The sequence below is a fragment of the Chiloscyllium plagiosum genome, chromosome 13 (assembly GCF_004010195.1).
Source record: "Chiloscyllium plagiosum isolate BGI_BamShark_2017 chromosome 13, ASM401019v2, whole genome shotgun sequence".
NCBI lineage: Eukaryota > Metazoa > Chordata > Chondrichthyes > Orectolobiformes > Hemiscylliidae > Chiloscyllium > Chiloscyllium plagiosum.
In genome coordinates, this window is record NC_057722.1 from 77,736,948 (window position 1) to 77,757,539 (window position 20,592).

The 20,592-nt window shown below is 40.1% G+C and overlaps 1 protein-coding gene across 3 annotated transcripts in view; it reads right to left on the reverse strand.

The window, feature by feature from the left end:
• Positions 1 to 2,998: 2,998 nt before the first annotated feature.
• The window catches only part of LOC122556217 (plastin-1-like), a 155,364-nt gene continuing 137,770 nt past the window's right edge, over positions 2,999 to 20,592 (reverse strand). For all 3 annotated transcript variants that reach the window (XM_043702777.1, XM_043702778.1, XM_043702779.1), the window contains exons 12-16: positions 14,408 to 14,522; positions 10,063 to 10,196; positions 7,825 to 7,948; positions 5,270 to 5,394; positions 2,999 to 3,934 (exon numbers count right to left, since the gene is read on the reverse strand). In XM_043702777.1, coding sequence (XP_043558712.1) covers positions 3,802 to 3,934; positions 5,270 to 5,394; positions 7,825 to 7,948; positions 10,063 to 10,196; positions 14,408 to 14,522 — 631 coding nt within the window. In that variant the 3' untranslated portion in view covers positions 2,999 to 3,801. The remainder of the gene's footprint in view (positions 3,935 to 5,269; positions 5,395 to 7,824; positions 7,949 to 10,062; positions 10,197 to 14,407; positions 14,523 to 20,592) is intronic.

The window sequence follows — 20,592 nt, forward strand, 5'->3', positions numbered from 1 at the left end:
TACTAAAGATTTGGAAGGATATGGGCCAAACACAGGCAAGTGGGACTAATTTAGTTTGAGAACAGGGTCAGAACATGGACTAGTTGGATCAAAGGGTCTGTTTCCATGCTGTTTGACTTGATGATTCTATTTAAGCATCTTGCTGTAAATTGCATTTTGAACATTTTGCAATAACATCTCCAAAATAAAAATAGTGAAATCTCATCAAAAGCAATGGAGTGTGCAAAAAAACTAAACCAGTCAAACTATAAACATTTTTCATTAAGCTGTTGAGACTGTTAGAATGATCCTCAGGGGAAGTTGCAGAACCCAGACATTTCAGCTCAGAGATAGGAACGTTATCATTGCACCATTTGAGTCCTAGGCTGTGCACCATAATTTGAATCAAATTTCCAAACCAGTTACACTCCTAATAGGAGCCACAAAAAAACAATACATTATATTTGCATGTAGTTACTCCAGTTCATGAATTGGCATTGTACGCAGAGCACAATACTATAGTGTTAGCAACTGCACAGAGTACACTTCCTGCATTCAAAAGTAAGTTGATCCAAACAAATTTTAATCAATCAATATACCCAAAACATTTTCTAATCATTCATTGCTTACAATTCCTGCTACAAAGAACAAAACAACACATGAACATAAAATCCAAGTCTCACTGAACACAAAATGTACAAAGACGAGCAAGAGTAAGCCATTCAGCCCTTAGCGTCTGCTCCACCATTCAATATGATCATAGCCGATTGTCCAATTTCAGTCTATTCCTGTTTATCCCCATCTCCTTTAAAGACTTTAACTAAGTGCCATATCCAACTCCTTGAAATCAAATAATGTTTTGGCTTCAACTCTTTTCTGTGGCAGAAAATTCCATAGACTCAACTTTCTGGGTGAAGAAATTTATCCTCATCTCAATCCTAAATAATCAATCCCATATCCATAAAATCTGACCCCTGGTTCTAGACTACCCCACCATCGGGAACATCTTTCCTGCAAATATCAGGTTTGGTTCTGTCAGAGTTTTATAGATTTCTATGAGATTTAGGATTAGATTACCTACAGTGTGGAAACAGGTCCTTAGGCCCAACCAGTCCACACCGACCCTCCGAAGAGTAACCCACCCAGACCCATTTCCCTCTATTTTTTTCCTTTAAGTTAGTATCTCTTGTGCATGTCCTGATGAGTGCCCAAGATACAAAACTTCAACAAAATGTGTATTTTTTCACTAGAACTCAAAATAAAGAGATCTGTTGTTAAGTGATGCAAAAGGATCTACCTGAGGCCACTTAAGGCTCTCACATAATTAATTAAACCTCAACAAGGGAGGCAATGGCCTGTTGGTGTCAATTAGGTTAGATTCCCTACAGTGCAGAAACAGGCCCTTCGGCCCAACCAGTCCACACCGACCCTCCAAAGAGTAACCAACCCAGGTCCATTTCCCTCTGACTAATGCACCTAACACTACGGGCAATTTAGCATGGCCAATTCACCTGGCCTGCACATCTTTGGACTGTGGGAGGAAACCGGAGCACCCGGAGGAAACCCACGCAGACACAGGGAGAATCTGCAAACTCCACACAGACAGTCGCCCGAGGATGGAATCTAACCTGGACCCTGGTGCTGTGAGGCAGCAGTGCTAACCACTCAGCCACTGTGTTTCCTTCTCAATATTCCAGGAATCAGTCCAGTCAACCTTCACTGCAGTGCCTCTATCACAAGAACATCCTTCCTCGGAGACCAAAACTGCACACAATATTCCAGGTGTGGTCTCAGCAAAGCCCTGTATAATTGCAGCAAACATCTTCGTTCCAGTTCTCAAATCCACTCGCTACAAAGATCAACATAGCATTTCCTTTTTTACTGTCTGTTGCACCTGCGTGCTTACTTTCAGCCACTGCTGTATCAGAACACCCTGGTCTTGTAGCACATTCCCCTCTCTCAATTTATAGCCAGCCAATAAACTGCTTTCCTGCTGTACTACCAAAGCGGATAACCTCACACTTATCCTAGTTTAGAACCACATGAGTTTTTAAAAGATCAAAAAACCATAAGAAATAGGAACAGGAATAGGCCATTAGGCCCTTAAAGCCAGCTCCATCATTCAATAGGATCATGGCTGAGAAGAAATTCTTCCTTATCGGTCTTAAATTGGCATCCTTTTATTCTGAGCTTATGTCCTCTGGTCCTTGACACCCATAAGGAGAAACATGCTCTCAGCATTTATGTTGTCAAGTCCCTTAAGAATCCTACATGTTTCAATGAGATCACCTCTCATACTTCTGAACTCCGTGAGTAGGCAGTCTCAACCTGGTTTTTTGGATTAGTGGTGCTGGAAGAATACAGCAGTTCAGGCAGCATCCGAGGAGTAGCAAAATCGACGTTTCGGGCAAAAGCCCTTCATCAGGACTCCTGATGAAGGATTTTTGCCCGAAACGTCGATTTTACTGCTCCTCGGATGCTGCCTGAACTGCTGTGCTCTTCCAGCACCACTAATCCAAAATCTGGTTTCCAGCATCTGCAGTCATTGTTTTTACCTAGTCTCAACCTGTTTAACCATTGCTGATAAGGCAATCCCTCCAGACCAGAGATCATCCTAGTGAACGTTCGCTGAACTGCTTCCAATTAGTTATATATTTCTTTAAATAAGTGGACCAAAACTGCTCACAGTACTCCAGATGTGGTCTCACCAGCATCTTGTACAGTTGCACTTCCCTGTGATAATCCAATCCCCTCGATATGAGGGCTAACATTCCATTAGCCTTCCCAATTCCTTGCTACACCTGTGTGCTAGCTTTCGGTGTTTCATGTACAAGTCCCACAAGCATATAATGTAATCAATTTTTTCCCCCAAATTTCACCAAGGAGCAAAGTGAATTTTAGAAGTGTCTGAATGTTTTCACTCTGGTGAAAGAAAATAGTTTAATTATCACAATAATGAATATAAGACTGTGATGTAAAGTGTCGCAATTCATAGAAATGCTGATTCATGCATGTAATCTCTTATCAAACGGGTTATAGATTTATTAGGATTAAAGGTTTTTAGTCACATAAGAATTCTACATTATTCAGCTTTGTGGAGATCGTGACCAATGTTGTACAAGTTTGTGAACACTGCGACATGACTACTTGAAGCCATGTGCTCGGGTGGCACCACTGTACCTCCTCAATAACACAGCATACCTGCACATGTCTAAATAGCAACTATATACTTATCATAGGGCAGAAATGATGGCAGAAGTTAAAAGTTGCAATTCAATCTCAGGACACTGCATATACTCAAACTGGTTAAACCAAAAATAGATTGTGTTACTCCAAGAGAACCACAGACTGAATTACAACTGATTCTTCCACAAAACCAATTGTACATATTTAAATATTTGCAATTTGATCATAATAGAAGTCATTTACAAAACAGCAGCTATTTTCAAAAAGCAGGTCAATCATGAATATGCTCAAATACAAGAACTTTAGATACATGTTTTACATTGTAAGCATTACAGGACATAACACAATTGTCTGGTGAATGATGCACTATAAATAACAAACAGAAGTAAGAGTTTTAATCTTAACAGCAACATGGAAAATTAAATACAGGAACATTTAAAATACACAAATAATAAATTAGTGCTCAAAAATGAAAATGATTTCTAGTTAGCGTTTTGCTTCTGAAATTGTTCCCAATGATATTCTCTGCTGAAAACAGATCAAAAATAAAATAACAGATAATTGTATGAATTACAGGATGCTGAATTGGTTTGATATGGCAGACAGGATCAATGTGAACAAGGTTCTCAGTTCTCTTCACACCTTTTTCAATCCCTTTCCCATTAAGCAAGCAAAGACAGTCATAACCATCTTTGGCTTCACTTCCACCAGATCTTCAGGCAATGCATATACACGAGTGCCTATCTTTCGTGCTACTGAAATGGCATATCTGAAAGAGATAAGCACATCATAATTGAATACTCTTTTATGAAGAGAAGTGCTACTTCAAGACAGACTGATTTTTGTTTCTCATCCCTGCATTTCAGCTTCCAAGTTTTGCCTACTCCATTTTGTGCAGTGCTTCTTGTTTATAATTATATGCATTGCTTTCAAGTGGGAAATTATATAGTGGAGAGTTTCCCACCTGTGTTACTGATTCCTTGAACATTTTAATAATTGTTTTCCACACTTAATAAAAATCTTTTCTGATATTTCAGTTCAGAACTAATTACCACTACAAAAGTTAATGCAAAAACCAGTAACTCCTACTCAAGCTTAAGCAACGAAATCAAATTGTAAATCTTAAAACAGTAAAAACAATTGAAAATAAAATGTCTGTCTGCCTCATCATTCACACTAAATTGACTTTGGGAGATGGGGTGAGAAGAGATGGTAATTGCATTTCAAGCAGCATTTTCTCCTGTTTACGGATCAGTAGAAAGGCTGGGTGAAATACTCACGTAAATTCTGTTGAATTTTGTTTTAGTTTAATAGAAGCAAATCTGGTGGATAAAAATACAAAGAATCAAAAGGACCCTAATAGTTATTAGGTGCTGTTTTTCAGATGAGACTTTAATCTGAGGCTGTGTATACCCTCTCAGGAAGATGTAAAAGATCCCATAACACAAGAGTCGGTTCTGCTATAATGGGTGTTTCTTCAACACAAATTGGCTATAATGCAATTGAAGAATTTAGACCATTATTTGCAGAACACAAACTTTCCTTACTTGTATTGCCAAAACCAATTCCAGTTCCATTGGTTTAAATAGTGCTGCTATTGCGCGATTTTCTTATAACGCAAGATCGCACAGGAACGGAATTGTCGTGTTCTATCAGAACAAACTGTATTCCAAAGTGGAGAGTGGAGTTATCTCTCTCTCTCTCTGCCACCCACATCCCACTTCCCTCCACTGCACACCCTACCACCACCTCCAGCCAAAATTTATTTCTCAAACAACATCACAAAAATAGATTATCTGGTGAGTGTATTTTCATGGGAGCTTGCAGAGAGCGAATTGACTCTTTCCTATACTGCAAATAGTGATGACACTTTGAAAGTATTTCACAAGCTCTCTAGCATATAGAGTGATCCTGAAAGAAGCTGTATAAATGAAAGTCATTTAAAAAAAAGTTGTATAAACCAGATCTATCTCAACCAGAATTTGCCTAGTTTTACCATTATCCAACAAAATAGTCTCAAAATAGTTTCTGTGTTGAATTTCAACTATTTAAAGTAACTGTAATGGAGTAAAGCAGAAGGAATTACTATTCATGATCAACTTACTTAGCATTGTTTAACTTGTCAATATCAGAGAAGTCAGTCTGTTTCACCAGCTCGTAGCGAATTGTATTAGGTGCAATAGCATCGATCAAGTCTATAACAGGCAAACTGGTGCAAATGCACTTATCCTGGAGGATAAACAACATCAAAAAAACTTCAAAGTAGATGATACAGTGGAACCAGTTTAATTGCAACCAGTCAAGACAATCTTGCAAATTATGATAAAACAAGTTTCAATAAAATTGAATACAACAAAAGGTGGCCCAATAATAACAAGCTTCATTTACCTACAAACATTTACATTGTTCAAGAATGATGAATACGGATAACCTTGAAATAGAAAATTAGATGCCCATATTGGACCAAGTTTTATTTATGTTGTAAAGAACTGTGATTTTTTTTAAATGGGCATCGATCAAAAGGCTTCAAATTCCACACACATTCTTCCAGTCCAAAACAAGCATCAAACCTTTCACCACCTCTTAGCTCAATGAATCAACACAGAATGTAGAGTGCACAGCATACCTTCCTAACTTTGTGAATTTCTAGCTCTAGTGGGTCTTATGCGAAGAATGAAGCACTGTGTCAAGTCATCCATGAAATGAAAGTATAAAACTCTGCCTCATTCAAACAGTCAAGAACCCATTCCTCATCATCCTCAGCTTCTTCTGAGGCAAAGTTTTCTTTGCTCTGTATCTGGTTCCCTTTGTCCTTATCCACTGATCCAGGTGGATCCCAGTTCCATAAACACTTAAATCATTTCCCTCCCTTCAAAACACTTCTTACATTAACACTTTCTATCTTTGTAATGTCCTCCAGTCCTACAACTCCCAGAGAATTTATCTTTCCCAGTTTTGGTCTTGTCATCTCCACCTTCCTTCATTCCACCATGAGCAGCAGTACTTTCAACCATCCAGCCTCAAGCTCTGATCCTCTTATAATCATTACAGAGACATGGCTGTAAGATCATTTCGTTAATTCATCTATGTTGAAAACATCGTATTCAAGATAAAATAGATAAGTAAACTGCACAAATACAGGTTAATGAGCATGATCTTAAAGCCATTGAAGAGACATGGTTGGAAGGAAATCAAAGCTAGGAATGAAGTATTCAGAGGTATGTAACTTTTCAAAATGACTGACAGGAAGGAAGGGATGGCGAGGTAGAATTGTTAGTTCCGAATGGAATAAGTATGAAACAAGAACTTATTGTGGTTTAGAAGATGTAGAACCAATATGGGTGGAGGTAAGAATCAGACAAGGCAAGAAGGCACTGATAAGAGTATCCTTTAGGGCCCCTAACTGTAGCTATGTGATGAATCAGATAATGAGGGCACTTCATAAAGGCAACATATTAATCATGGGTAACTTTAATGTTCTTTAGATTGGGATAATCAGATTAGCAGAGGAAGCCACTGGGAAGATTTCTTAGCGTATTTGGGACAGTTTCCTAGAATTTTGTGTTATGGATCGAATGTGGGATCAGGTTATTTTGGATCTGGTGAAATGTCATGAGGTGGGCTTAATAAATGATGTCAGTGCAAAAGCTTCTCTCAGAAACAGTGATCAGAGCATGGTAGGAATTTCGCATTCAGTTTGAGGGAGAGGAATTTGGGTCAGAAACAACTGCTAAACCTATATAAGGGTAATTATAAAAGAATGCAGGCAGAACCGGCTGGAATGGACTGGGCAAGGAGTTTAGCAACAAAGACACTTGAGAAACAATGGCAGACACAGCAAAGACATATCCCAGTGAGAAAGAAGGAATCTACAATGGAGATTTGATGGATGAAAGGCCTCTTCTTCACTATGATACAATAGCCGAGTATTCAGAAATGCATAATGTGATCAAGGAGAGTCAGCATGGCTTTATGAAGGGGAAATCATGCCTGATGAATTTATTAGAATTCTTTTTGAGGTAACAAGCAGGACAGATAAAGGGGCAACAGTGGATTTAATATATTTGGATTTTCAGAAGGTGTTTGATAAGGTGTCACACATTAGACTATTTAAGACGACATTATACTGCCAGCAGTTTTATTCTCCTTATTTAAGGAAAGGTGGAAGTAATTCAGAGGAGGTTTACTAGGAGTTATACCTGGAATGAGTGGATTGTCTTTTGAGGAAGGGAGGGCTTGTTTCTATAGAGTTTAGAAGAGCGAGAGGTGACTTGATTGAAGTGTGTAAGATCCTGAATGGTCTTGACAAGATGGATGTGAAAAGGATGCTTACTCTTGTGGGGAAGAGTTCAGAGCTAGGGACACTGGTTTAAAATTAAGGATCACCTTTTTACAGCAGAGACGAGGGGGATTATTTCTGAGAATTGTGCAACTTTGGAAATGTTTTTAAGGCAGATTGATATTTTTGTTAGGCCACAGAATTGAAAGATTTTTAGGGATATAGAGATTGTGAATTTCTAAACATAAAACAGATCAGCCATTATCTTATGAAATGGTAGAACAGGCTTGAGGCACCGAATGGTCAACATCAGATTCTAATTTCATACGTTCATATAAAGCCAAATTTATAAATGTAAGTACCTTATAGTTTGCACTTACCTTGAAGCTAGTAATTGAGCTTCTTTTCTTTGCTTTTGCTAAAGTTTCATTTACCCATTTTATAATAATTTCATCTGTCACCTTGGAGCCATCTCCAAGTTCTGACAGCACCTTCAGAGTGTACCTGAAACAATAAAATTGAAAAGTCAAAGATTAACCATTTCAGCCACAAAAAAAAAGGAAACTTTTACGGTGTATCCCTCTTATAATTTTCATTAGAAGAAAAGCAATTATGATTTCCGTAATCCAACAAACCAGAAATAAGAATCTAATTGAGTACTGTGTGCAGTTCTGGTCACTCTGTTATGGGAAAGATATCATTAAACTGGAGAGGCTTTAGAAAGATTTACCAGGATGTTGTTGGGAATAGAGGGTTTGAGATAGAAAAATAGTTTGGGACTTTTTTCACTTGAGTGTAGGAAGTTGAAGGATGACCTTATTGACTTTATAAAATCATGAGAGGTATAGCAAAGGTGAATGACAAGGGTTTTTTCTGAGGGTGGAGAAGTTCAAAATTAAGGGGCATATTTTTAAAGGTGAGAGGAGAAAGATATAAAAAGGACATGAAGGTGAACCCCAGAGTGTGATTTGTGTATGCAATGAACTGCACGAGGAAGTGATGGATGCAGATACAATTATAACATTTAAAAGGCATCTGGATGGGTATATGAATAGGAAGGGTTTAGAGGGATATGGCCCAAACACAGGCAGGTGGAATTAGTTTAGTTTGGGATTATGATCAGTATTGACTAGTTGAACCAAAGGGCCTGTTTCCAGACTCTATAATTGAACAGCACTTCATTTAACTCCAGAGAGAAGGATGCGTCACCAAATGTGCTTTGCCATAGACACTAAGAGGTGGTGAAGTGGTCAAAATACAAACTTTCATCATCCAAATACCTGTTCCTTTATTTATTATAGGCTAAGGCATCATAACCTGCCATATCAACAAAATCACGGACTAGAGTCACAGATTTTACTTAGGAAAAAATATAAATACTTGAAATGTGAAAAGAATAAAAATAAACTTAAAATATCAATACAGAGGAACCTGGATTATCTGAAGGACATGGGCAGGCAATATTTCATTTGGTTAATCGAATTCCGGGTAATTGAATGCTGGATAACATAGTTTAGCCGAGCATTGGGACCTTGCGATCTTGCCGGATAATCCGATATTCAGATAATTGAACGCCAGATAATAGAGGTTCCTCTGTGCTGGTAAGGTTAAAAGTCACACAATACCAGGTTATAGTCCAACAGGTTTCTTATACTTTCAAATAAACCTGTTGGACTATAACCTGGTGTTGCATGATAAAGGCTTGCGTAAAGATTTGTAGCTCAGGTGCCGGTTGCTATGGTTGTGGGTATGTGCCATTCTTAACTTTGTCTACCCCAGTCCAACACCGGCACCTCCACATCACCAATACTGCTAGTCAGCTCTGGTTGCAATACAGGCAAAATACTGCAGATGTGCAGAAAAAACTCAGTAGATCTGGCAGCATCTGTGGGGAAAGATACAGAATAAATGTTTTGAGTCTGGTGTGGGTGAAGTTGATTCACACTAGACTCAAAACATTTACTTTGTTTCTCTGTCCACAAATGCAGCCAAATTTGTTCACAAGATGGTTAACGTGTGGTTAAGAATGATGCCAACAGCCCAGGTTCACCAGAGCTAAACAGGAAACCTGAAAAATACTGCAAAAGACAAGTTCAAAATGACGCAAAAGCAGATAATGAGCCAAGAACCTACCACTAGGTACAGCGTGTGTGATGAACCTTGGAATGAAAAATGAATTAATCATACATTATTACCCCTCCCTGATGGAAGTGCTTTTCAAAACTTGGGATGGTGTGTACACAATTGTCTCGAGTCCTGAAAGAATGAAAATCTAGTATTCAAAAAATCTAATGTTCAAAATTTCTCAGGATATACTACAAAGGAATTTAGCCGAGATTAAAAAAAAACTGATGCAAAAGCATTTAAGAGCAAATTATATTCTGTCGTCGTTGTGGGTATGTTGTATAAATCAAGATTTATTTATTCATTCTATCTTAACATCTTGCCAAAGAACATTTCTCGAAACAAATCAACTTAGCTTTCAGAATATTGACTCTTTAGTTGTTTCTGTTTAATTCAAAATCCACACAACCCCTGAAAGAAACATTTGAAAAAAGTGAGCATAATATTTGAGTTTTAAAGACATGCATCACTGTATCAATAAAGGATTCCCTCACCTTCTCATGAGCTGCCAAATAAGTGCCAGTGTAAGTGTTTGATTGCCATCATTCAGGTCTTGCCCACCAATACCCACAAGGGAAAAGGCAGCTTTGTTTTTCCCCAGTTCAATGACATAGTTGCAGTTTTCGATCTAAAGACAGCAAGAATACACATCAGATTCAGTTGTGATTTAAGCTTATGCAAATTGGTCTCCAATGCAACAATTAGGAATGGGGCAGAATGATTTTACTGGGCTTTCAGCAAAAATTGGGGGGGGGGGGGGTGAGAACTAAATCTGCACACATTTCAAAAAATTCAGTACATACTTTAAAGAAAATAAAGTTTGAAGGAAACGTTTCTGAAGTTATTTTCCTTCGACTACCATCTATGAATCTTAAGACATTGCTATCGAAACTGGGCATACAGTAATGGAGGCTTCATGAGCATGAATCCCAATGCACGCGTGAAGTTGAATTTAATGGTGAAAAGGTGGTGTGATGGCAGGTAGGACACCAGAGCAGCAACTAAGTCATAGCCATTTCTAGGAACACAAATATGATTCGGTACACTTTGGGAAATTCTCTGTTGGTACAGAGCCCCTGTCCCTTTAAGAGCGGAAATACCATCTCCAAGAACTGCTGGCAAATTCGAGGGCTGGTAGCTCTTCAGTGCTAGCAGCACAACCAGAAGCAGTGGTGGAGACACATTATGATGCGAACATCTTGCTGCAGTATGTGAACACTATCTTCACAATATTATGACTACAGCAATTCTTCAATCTGCAAACATTTTCTGATAATCTGAAGGAGAGACTTCCAAAATGCTCATTGGTAAAGATGTGTAGAACTAAGCCATGCATTTGAGAAAGATTGGTGGTTCTAGCACCATTTCAAGATGGACTAGCTCATTTTCTTAAGGCAGCAGTGGAAAGTCCTGCAATTGGTCTTAAAAGTATGCAGCTCAAGGAGCAGCACACTAAATATTTTTGGGGGAAGATACTGGAGTACTTCTGTTTCCAATTGTTATCCAGCAACCAGCTGAAAAGTCAATAAGAAGACAGGATTGCCTCAGACTTGGTCCTCTAAGTTCAAATACTTTGTTGATAATAAACATCTTACTTGACACATGAAGAATGGCCACTTGCCTGGAGGTACCTGAGAATATCTTGTGGATATGCATGTCTAATCTACTAAATTAGGAAACAATATTTTCAGATTGGGGATGAAATTTGGAAAATTTCTAAACAAAATGATTTAGATGCCAACAATAAGCTTATAGATATGCAGATGGGGATTACTCATTGGATAAAATGTACAGGTAAGCATGTTTAAGGTTTCCTCAGCCTAATGATTTGGTTCAGAGAGTGAGACACAATGGACATCACAATATTTCTGTTTGCTACTTTTGGGTAATCAAACTTTTACAAAGAAATACTCGAGTATCAATCCCAAGTAATAAAGATTCAGGAGATTTACTGCTCCAAGGCAGATTGTAATCTCTGCAGCATTGAGGAGCCAGTATTCCATATTTACATAGAGTGAGGATGTCATCTATCTTTGACTATCTCAGGACACACTGCTGCACCTTTGATTGCACTTTCAGCCCCACACTGCTGAACTTTGGCCACCTGTTGTGGAGTGGAAGTGATGGGCAGATCAGATAACCTCATTGTTAGCTTGTTCGCAGCTATGTCCAAGAAGGCTTTAAACAAGTGCAGGCACTGGACAGTTGACCAAATTGTTTGTCTCTCTCTGGTGTGGTTATGTCTGAGCCTGGGAGTCCTTCGAGAGGAAGTATAAAATGTTGACTACTTTGCTTGAGGCATCTGCATCTAATGAGTACTACAGAGTGCATTATTACTTCCCAAAATACTATTTTAAATTTTCTTTTAAGTATTTTTTTACAATTCCCTTTTAAGAGATTGTCAACTAGCTAACTTGATGATGTAAATTGTTTACTAAAGAGAATATAAGGACACATGGGTGTGGAGTGCATCAGCCTCAGGAGTGTTATTGTAATTTGATAAGTTTCCTTTGCAGTTTCTCTTTTGTTGCAATGCTGCCTGAAGAGCTGGCTCATTAGTTAATTAGAGATGGAAATGTGTTGCTGGAAAAGCGCAGCAGGTCAGGCAGCATCTAGGGAACAGGAGAATCGACGTTTCGGGCATTAGCCCTTCTTCAGGAATGAGGAAAGTTGGTCCAGCAGGCTAAGATAAAAGATAGGGAGGAGGGACTTGGGAGAGGGGTGTCTGCGGTTGCAGGGGAAGGTGGCGCAAGTCTTGCACCTCCTGCGGTTGCAGGGGAAGGTGGCGCAAGTCTTGCACCTCCTGCGGTTGCAGGGGAAGGTGGCGCAAGTCTTGCACCTCCTGCGGTTGCAGGGGAAGGTGGCGCAAGTCTTGCACCTCCTGCGGTTGCAGGGGAAGGTGGCGCAAGTCTTGCACCTCCTGCGGTTGCAGGGGAAGGTGGCGCAAGTCTTGCACCTCCTGCGGTTGCAGGGGAAGGTGGCGCAAGTCTTGCACCTCCTGCGGTTGCAGGAGGTGTGGGCGCAAGTCTTGCACCTCCTGCGGTTGCAGGGGAAGGTGCCGGGAGTGGAGGTTGGGTTGGTGGGGGGTGTGGATCTGACGAGGGAGTCACAGAGGGAGTGGTCTTTACGGAATGCTCACGGAGGGAGTGGTCTTTACGGAATGCTCACGGAGGGAGTGGTCTTTCTCCTCATTAGATTATTTCTTTAATTGCTGTAATCTAACAAATACAAAGAGGTTATTGACACTGATTGTGGGAGCTAAACAATTGTAATGTTTTACTTTGTAAATAAATTTAAAACAGAGTAAAGATTGATATTTGCTCCTATTGGACTAGAACAAGTTCAACATTGTAGAATGTTTGCCCAACGCTGGGGTCAGAATCCGACATTCTTTTGATGAAGCCCAAGTGGGACTGGGCCTTTTTTTGGATGAATTCATGCCACAAAGTTATGCAAGTTATCTTGATAGATCTTATCACACATGATTAACACTCTATCCAGCCCTATGGTATTTGTCATGTCTGATTCTAGCCCCAACTGAGCATGAGCTGTTCCCAGGACAACTTGTCACTCCAATCCCCATCTTTAAAAAGGCCACTCTGTACCCAGACATGCTGGCAATCTGGCATTGACCCTCATGATGTCACAGCAGCCACATAGGCATGCTACCAATGGCTGATACTCTTTTGCACGTACAATCCCTTCTCTCACCCTCATTGCTGTTTGACCACCAAGCCACACACTTCATCTGTCCTTAGCTATAGCCCATCTGATTACCCTCTAAGTCAGCACTGCTCTGTCATCAATGCACGCTGTGACCCATAGCCTGGCATTGTCCAGTAAGAGAACATCACACACAGTCAAGCAATCCATCAAATCCAAAACATGAGCTTTTCATTTTTCAAATAGCAAAGCAAACAAAAAATACCGATAGAAATTAAAACAAAAACAAAAAACTTGCTGGAGGAACTCAGCAGATCTGGCAGATCTTTGGAATTTTTTTTCTCCCCAATAGAGGCTGAAGTTCAGTCTGACAGCACAAGCCAGATTTTGGAATCATGATCAATTAATATTTTACAGTTCACAGTTTTCTACTGTACCCAGCTTTCATCCATTGACCCCCATCCTCACCCACTCCATCATGCCCTCCGATGCTGTTTTGAACATTCAACACCAGTGTCCATACACACCGGCGAAGAGGGACACCAGTTCAACTGGGACCATACATCCATCCTGGGACGGGCGGGAATCCTGGGACACACATGTGAATTCCTAGAGGCCTGGCATTCAAACCGGAAATCCATTAACAAACATTGATTTGGACCCCATTTACCAACCTGTCAGAAGAACAATCGGAAGTGATATCACCCACCACAACAGACCAAGACTCAAATAGCAGTGAGACAGAACACCAGTGCTCCATTGAAGGCTCACTGATGTTACCTAGCATGGTGACAAAACGTCTGAGAAGAAATCTTCAGCTCAGTGAGGAAACTTACAACCTGATCCACAATCGGAGCTAAAATCTTAGCTAAAATCGCAAACATAGAGGTACTCAGTGACACTGATGGTAGGTTATATTATACACTTATAATATCTAATTTTATGAATAAATCTTAGATGAAGTCAAGATTGACATCTGGTCTTTTCCTTCAATTTACTGAAAGAAATTTAACAAGGTCATCCAGTACCATTATAGGATAACAATGACACCAAATGATAACACAGTTAACGTTCACCATTCAAATTCATGCTTAGTACAAAGACAATTAATCCTTAAAAATTAGCACAATTGGTGTTCTCGGGTTGATTTAAAAAGAGCTAATAAAATGAGCATACCTTCTTCATGTTAGCCCCAAGCTGTGGATAGGGAGGCCTGTTGACACGGTTCCAATCCACTGGTACAGTGACATTCTCATATAACTGGAATATTACTAAGCCATCAATCAGGTCACTGGATTAAAGCAAAACAGCAAGTAAGCATTTATGTGCAATTTACAGAAATGTAAAAGTATAATGATGAAATATAACCATGTGCACGGTCTCTGATCGGTCATGTAAGAATGCCATATCTTGTTTTATTTCTGATTTCTAACAACTTGCAATTTTGTTTCCCTTTTTATCAGATAAACCTGCTCCAGTGAAGAAGGTGGCATGCCACACAAAATTTCTTGATTTGATCAAGGGATCTGGTGGACACTAACAAAGCAACAGCTTTGTTGCTCATTCCCATTTGTTGAGAAGTGGGTGGCAGATCTTTCCTTTCAACTCTTTCAGCTGTTGCTCGTGTTTCCATTATTACAATTCATGGATTTCTGACCTAACCGTTCGTAAATGATGCATTCTACCCAGGTATTAGATTTCAGCTAACATACATGTGATTTGTGCACAGTAAATGTCTGATCTTTAGAATTTGGGAAAGGAAACCAAATCCAACAAATACTCCAGCCTTGCTCAAGAACAATGTTGACTCTCCTCCATGACCCAACACCATATCACAGGGAGGTGATGGCCTACCATTATTATCGCTAGACTTTTCATCCAGAGACCGAGGTAATATTCAGGTGGCACAGTGGCTAACACTGCTACCTCACAGCACCAGAGACCTGGGTTCGATTCTGGCCTCAGACAACTGTCTGTGGAATTTGCACATTCTCCCTATGAATGAGTGGATTTTTTCTGGATGCTCTGGTTTCCTCCCCCACAATCCAAAGATGCGTAGATCAGGTAAATTGCCCATAGAATTCAGGGATGTGTAGGTTAGGGGCATTAGTCAATGAAAGTGTAAAAGTAATAGGGTAAGGGAATGGGTCAGGGTGGATGGTCTTCAGAGGGTCGGTGTGGACTTGTTGGGACGAACAAGCCATGTCCACACTGTAGGGATTCTATGATTTCTATATTCTGGGGACCTGGGTTTAAATCTGGCCACAGCAGATGGTGGAATTTGAATTCAATAATAAAAAAAGGAAGAGTCTAATGATGACCATGAATCCATAGTCAATTGTTGAAAACTCCCATCTGGTTTATTAATGTCCTTTAGGGAAGGAAACTGCCTTCCTTATTTGGGCTGGCCTACATGTGACTCTGGACCCACAATGTAGTTGCCTCTTAACTGCCCTCTGGGCAATTAGGGATGGGCAATGAATGCTGCCCTAGCCAGTGATGCCCACATCCCACCCAGTAACTGCACTCAGAGTCAGAGATATATAGCACAGAAACAGACCCTTTAGTCCAACTTGTCCATGCCGACTAAATATCCTAAGTAAATCTCGTCCCATTTGCCAGCACTTGGTCCATATCCCTCGAAAAACTCTTCTTATTCATATGCCCATCCAGATGCCTTTTAAATGTTGAGAAACTCACCAGCACTTTAACAAATGAATGCTACGAATATACCCAAAGGCATGACCGTCTGATGAAATTCCCAGTGCAATGGGATTGAGTGGCATGCTACAGGACTCTTTTCAGTTATCAACTGACTGGATACCTCTAAGTAAAAGGGCATTCAGATCACAGACTTGAGAGAATTGTTGGGTTTCTAGATCTTTGTATCCTCATTAGCCACTGGAGAGGTCCCAGAGGTCTGGCGAGTAGCTAATGTTGTTCCTCTGTTCAAGAAGGGAAATGAGGATGATCCAGGAAACTGGAGACCAATGAGTGTCACATCCGTGGTTGGGAAATTATTGGAGAGAACCTTTAGCGATAAGACTGGTGTGCATTTAGAAAGCATGGCCTAATTAGGGATGGCTTTGTGCAGGGCAGGTCATGTCTAACTAACTGGATTGAATTTTTCAATAATGTGACTAAGGTGATTGATGAGGGTAGAGCAGTGGATGTTGTCTACATGGATTTTAGTGAGGCTTTCATCAAGCTCTCTCATGGTAGGCTCATTCAGAAGTTTAAGATGCATAGGATTCATGGTGACCTGGCTGCGTGGATTCAGAATTGGCTTGCCCATTGAAGGCACAGAGTAGCGACGGAAGAGTATTTTTCAGGCTGGAGATCTGTGAATAGTGGTGTTCCGAGGGATCTGTACTGGGACCTCTGCTGTTTGTGGTATATATAAATGACTTGGGTGAAAATGTAGGTAAGTGGGTAAGTCAGTTTGCAGATGAGACAAAGATCAGTGGAGTCATGGATAGTATGGAAGATTGTAGAAGGGTACAGATCAGTTGCAGATATGGGCCGAGAAATGGCAGGTGGAGCTTAATTTGGTTTGTGTGAGGTGCTGCACTTTGTACTTTTCCTTAACATTGGATCTCCCACAGTTACTGGCATGACTCTGAACAGCATTGATGTACAGAGGGATTTTGGGGTTGAAGTCCATAGTTCCCTGAAAGTGGCCACACAGTAGATAAGGTGGTGTATGGCATGCTTGCCTTTATTTGTTGGAGTATTGAACACAATAGTCAGGATGTCATGTTGCAGCTTTAATCACACATTGGTTAGGCCACACTTGGAGTGTCGCGTTCAATTCTGGTCACCACATTACAGGAAGGATGTGAAGGCTTTAGAGATGGCACAGAAGAGGTTTATCAGAATGCTGCCTGGATTAGAGGGTATGAGCTACAAGGAGAAGCTGGAAAAACTCATTGTTTTCTGTGGAGCAATGGGACTGAGGGGAGACTCTATAGAAGTCTATAAAACTATAAAATGCATGGAAAGGGTTGACAGCCAAGAGTGTTTTTCCCAGTGTTGAAATGTCTAAAACAAGGCAGGGGCACGCATTTAAGGTGATGGGTGAAAGTTCAAAAGGAAACATGAAGGGCAAGTTGTTTTACAGAGAGCAGTAGGAGTAGGGAATGTGTTGTGAGGAGTGGTGGTGGAGGCAGATACAGTAGGGGTGTTAAGACATTTAGATAAGCATTTAGATATTTAAGGAATGGAGGGATATGGACCAAGGGCAGGCAGAAAGGATTAGTTTAATTTGGTGTCATTTTTGGCACAGTATTGTGGACCAAAGGGCCCACTCCTGTGCTGTACTGTTCTATGTTCAAGTTGTAACAAACCTTCGAGGTTACCAATTGTCTGCTTTCATCATAAACATCCACAGAATACAATGAGTTCTACAATGGGTGAGAGATTAATTCTGCCAGTTTACAATGATCAAAAGTGGTTTAAATAGTGCATTATGCAGTATAGGCAGTTCTGAAGAACCATACTGGAGTGAAAATGTTACCTAAGTTTGTCTCTCTACAGATGCTGCCAGACCTGCTGAGTTTCTCCAGCATTCTCAGTACTTGTTTCAGATTTCCAGCACCTATAGTGTTTAACTTTTGTTTGGCAGACTTATACACTGATGTATTCCAAAATTCTATTAGCATTGTCATGTTGTCTAGACATAAGTCTGATAGGAGATTAATTTTCTAAATCCTTTTCCAAGCGTGTTTATAATCATGTGCTTTTCCATTCAATGTGGAACTGTGTAAATAAGTAAGGTAACATAGGGTGATGGGGAAAAGGCAGGAAAGCAGAGTTGAGGGTTATAAGCTTGGCCATGAGGAGCAAACTCAATGGCCTACTTCTGCTCCTACATCCTATGGTTTTAACTATCAGAGTTAATTTAACTTGTCTGAAAGTTGCATGACTAATGCAAGTCAGTCTGCAGATCATAAACAACATCCTTCGTTACCTCTCCCACACTACAGAAAACATTTCATAAAATTCTGCTTAAGTGCTTGAAAATTGCAAAAATGTGAACTGAATTGGATGAAGTAGAATAAAATAAAAAGAACTGCAATTCCTGGAAATCTGAAACAACATGTGCTGGAGAAACTCAGGTGGTTCTGGCAGTATCTGGAGAGAGAAAAAGCAGAGTTAAAAGTTTAGAGTTCAGTGACCATTCATGCAAATGCTTTTTCCAGCATTGTTTCTGCATGATGACGACTTTACTGCCCATCTTTTTTTACAAGAATATGTTCAAGATATTGCAAATAAGAAGAGATGTGATAAAGTTAATTTAGAAAATGGACTCTTAGATGACTGAAGTATGTGTTTTGTAAAAGGGGTGAAGAAACATCAGGCATGCCCCCTGTATATATGGACACCATTAAAATAAGGGAGCAACTTTGAGTTGGACAGTGATGAAGATCATAAGTATACAATAATCGTACAAAAAGTAAATAAAATTCGATAAAATTTTGCTCTCAAAATTTGAGGAAGGTAGCTGTGTTGTGGTGGTGTCATTCAACGATCATTCCTGAACCACAAGCGTTTGAATAACACTGCTGCCTCACAGTGCCAAAAACCTGGGTTCAGTTCCAGCCTTGGATGGCTGTGGAGTTTGCATGTTCTCCCTCTGTCTGTGTAGGTTTTCTTTAGGTGCTCCAGTTTCCTCCCACAGTTCTTTTTTGTGCAGAATAAGTGGATTTGCCATGCTAAATTGCCCTGCAGTATCCAGGAATGTGCAGGATACGTGTATTAGCCATGGGAAATGCAGGATTACCTGGAGAGGGTGCAGAGTTGGGGCATGGTGGGATGCTCTTCAGAGGATTGGTGCAGACATGATGGGCTGAATGACTGTTTCTATATTGTACGGATTCTGTGATTCTTTTGTTTTGAGTCATAGATTAAAATCCCACTTTGACAGATGATGAAATATGAATTCAATAAAAATTTGTAATAAAGAGCTCACCCAATGGTGATCATATAACCACTGTAGTCAAAACCCATCTGTCTCATTAGGAAAGGAATACTGCCATTCCTTCCTGGTTTAGTCAACATGGTCCCACAGCAATGTGGTTCTCTGGGCAATTAGGGATGAATAGTGAATGATGGCCTAGTCAGTGATACTGACAACCACTGATGAACAAAAAAAAAGTGAAAGTTAAACTTGAAGTGTTTTGTACTTTGTTCATATAAGCTTTGACACATCCACAATTAGAATATTGCATCTAACCTGCTCCCAGATCAGGTGAGGAAGATTGAGCAGTCAGAGTCAGAGATGTACAGCACGGACACAGATCCTGCGGTCTAACATGTCCATGCCAACCAGATGCTAACTCAATCTAGTCCCACCTGCCAGCACCTGGCCTATATTCCTCCAAACCCTTCCTATTCATACACCCATCCAGATGCCTTTTAAAATGTTGCAATTGTACCAGCCTCCACTACTTCCTCTGGCAGCTCATTCCATACATCAGGCTCACTGGTCTATAGTTCCCTGGCTTGTCCTTTTCCGAAACAGTGGCACTACATTAGCCAACCTCCAGTCTTCCGGCACTTCACTTGTGACTATTGATAATACAAATATCTCAGTAAGAAGCCCAATGTACAGTCATGTCTCTTGCAGTCACAGTCATATGACATAAATGACCCACAGTTTTCTGAAGTTCCTTACGTAATGGGACCAAACTTTCCACCATTTCTTTTGACACCAGTTACAAAGTCTTTTCACATACATCTGCCTCTCAGTTATTTGCAGGACAGACAGCTGGAGAAAGCAAATGTAGGAGTTTGCAACAGTTCGAGGATAGAGTGTTTATTGATGAACCTAACAATTTTTTTAACCTTTGTATTGTCTACAAATGTGAGCATGCATACAGTTTGCTTTTATATTCAGATCTTTTTTGATAGATTAGAATCAGCAAAGGTCAAAGTGTAACATATACATGGACTTTGGTGTTTGATTAGGTTCCCCATGGTAAACTAACAGAGAAAGTGAAGTCACATGGTGTGCAGGATATTCTAGCTAGGTGGATAAAGAACTGGTTGAGCAACAGGAGACAGTAGTAGTTGAAGAGAGTTTCTCGAAATGGAGAAAGGTGACCAATTCCACAGGGATCAGTGCTAGGGCCACTGTTGTTTGTGATATACATAAATGATCTGGAAGAGGGCACTGCTGATATGATCAGCAAGTTTGCAGATGACATGAAGATTGGTGGAGTAGCAGAAAACAAAGGGGACTGTCAAAGAATACAGGAGAATATAGATAGACTGGAGAGTTGGGCAGAGAAGTGGCAGATGGAGTTCAATCCAGACAAATGTGAGGTGATGCATTTTGGGAAGTCTAATTCTAGAGCGAA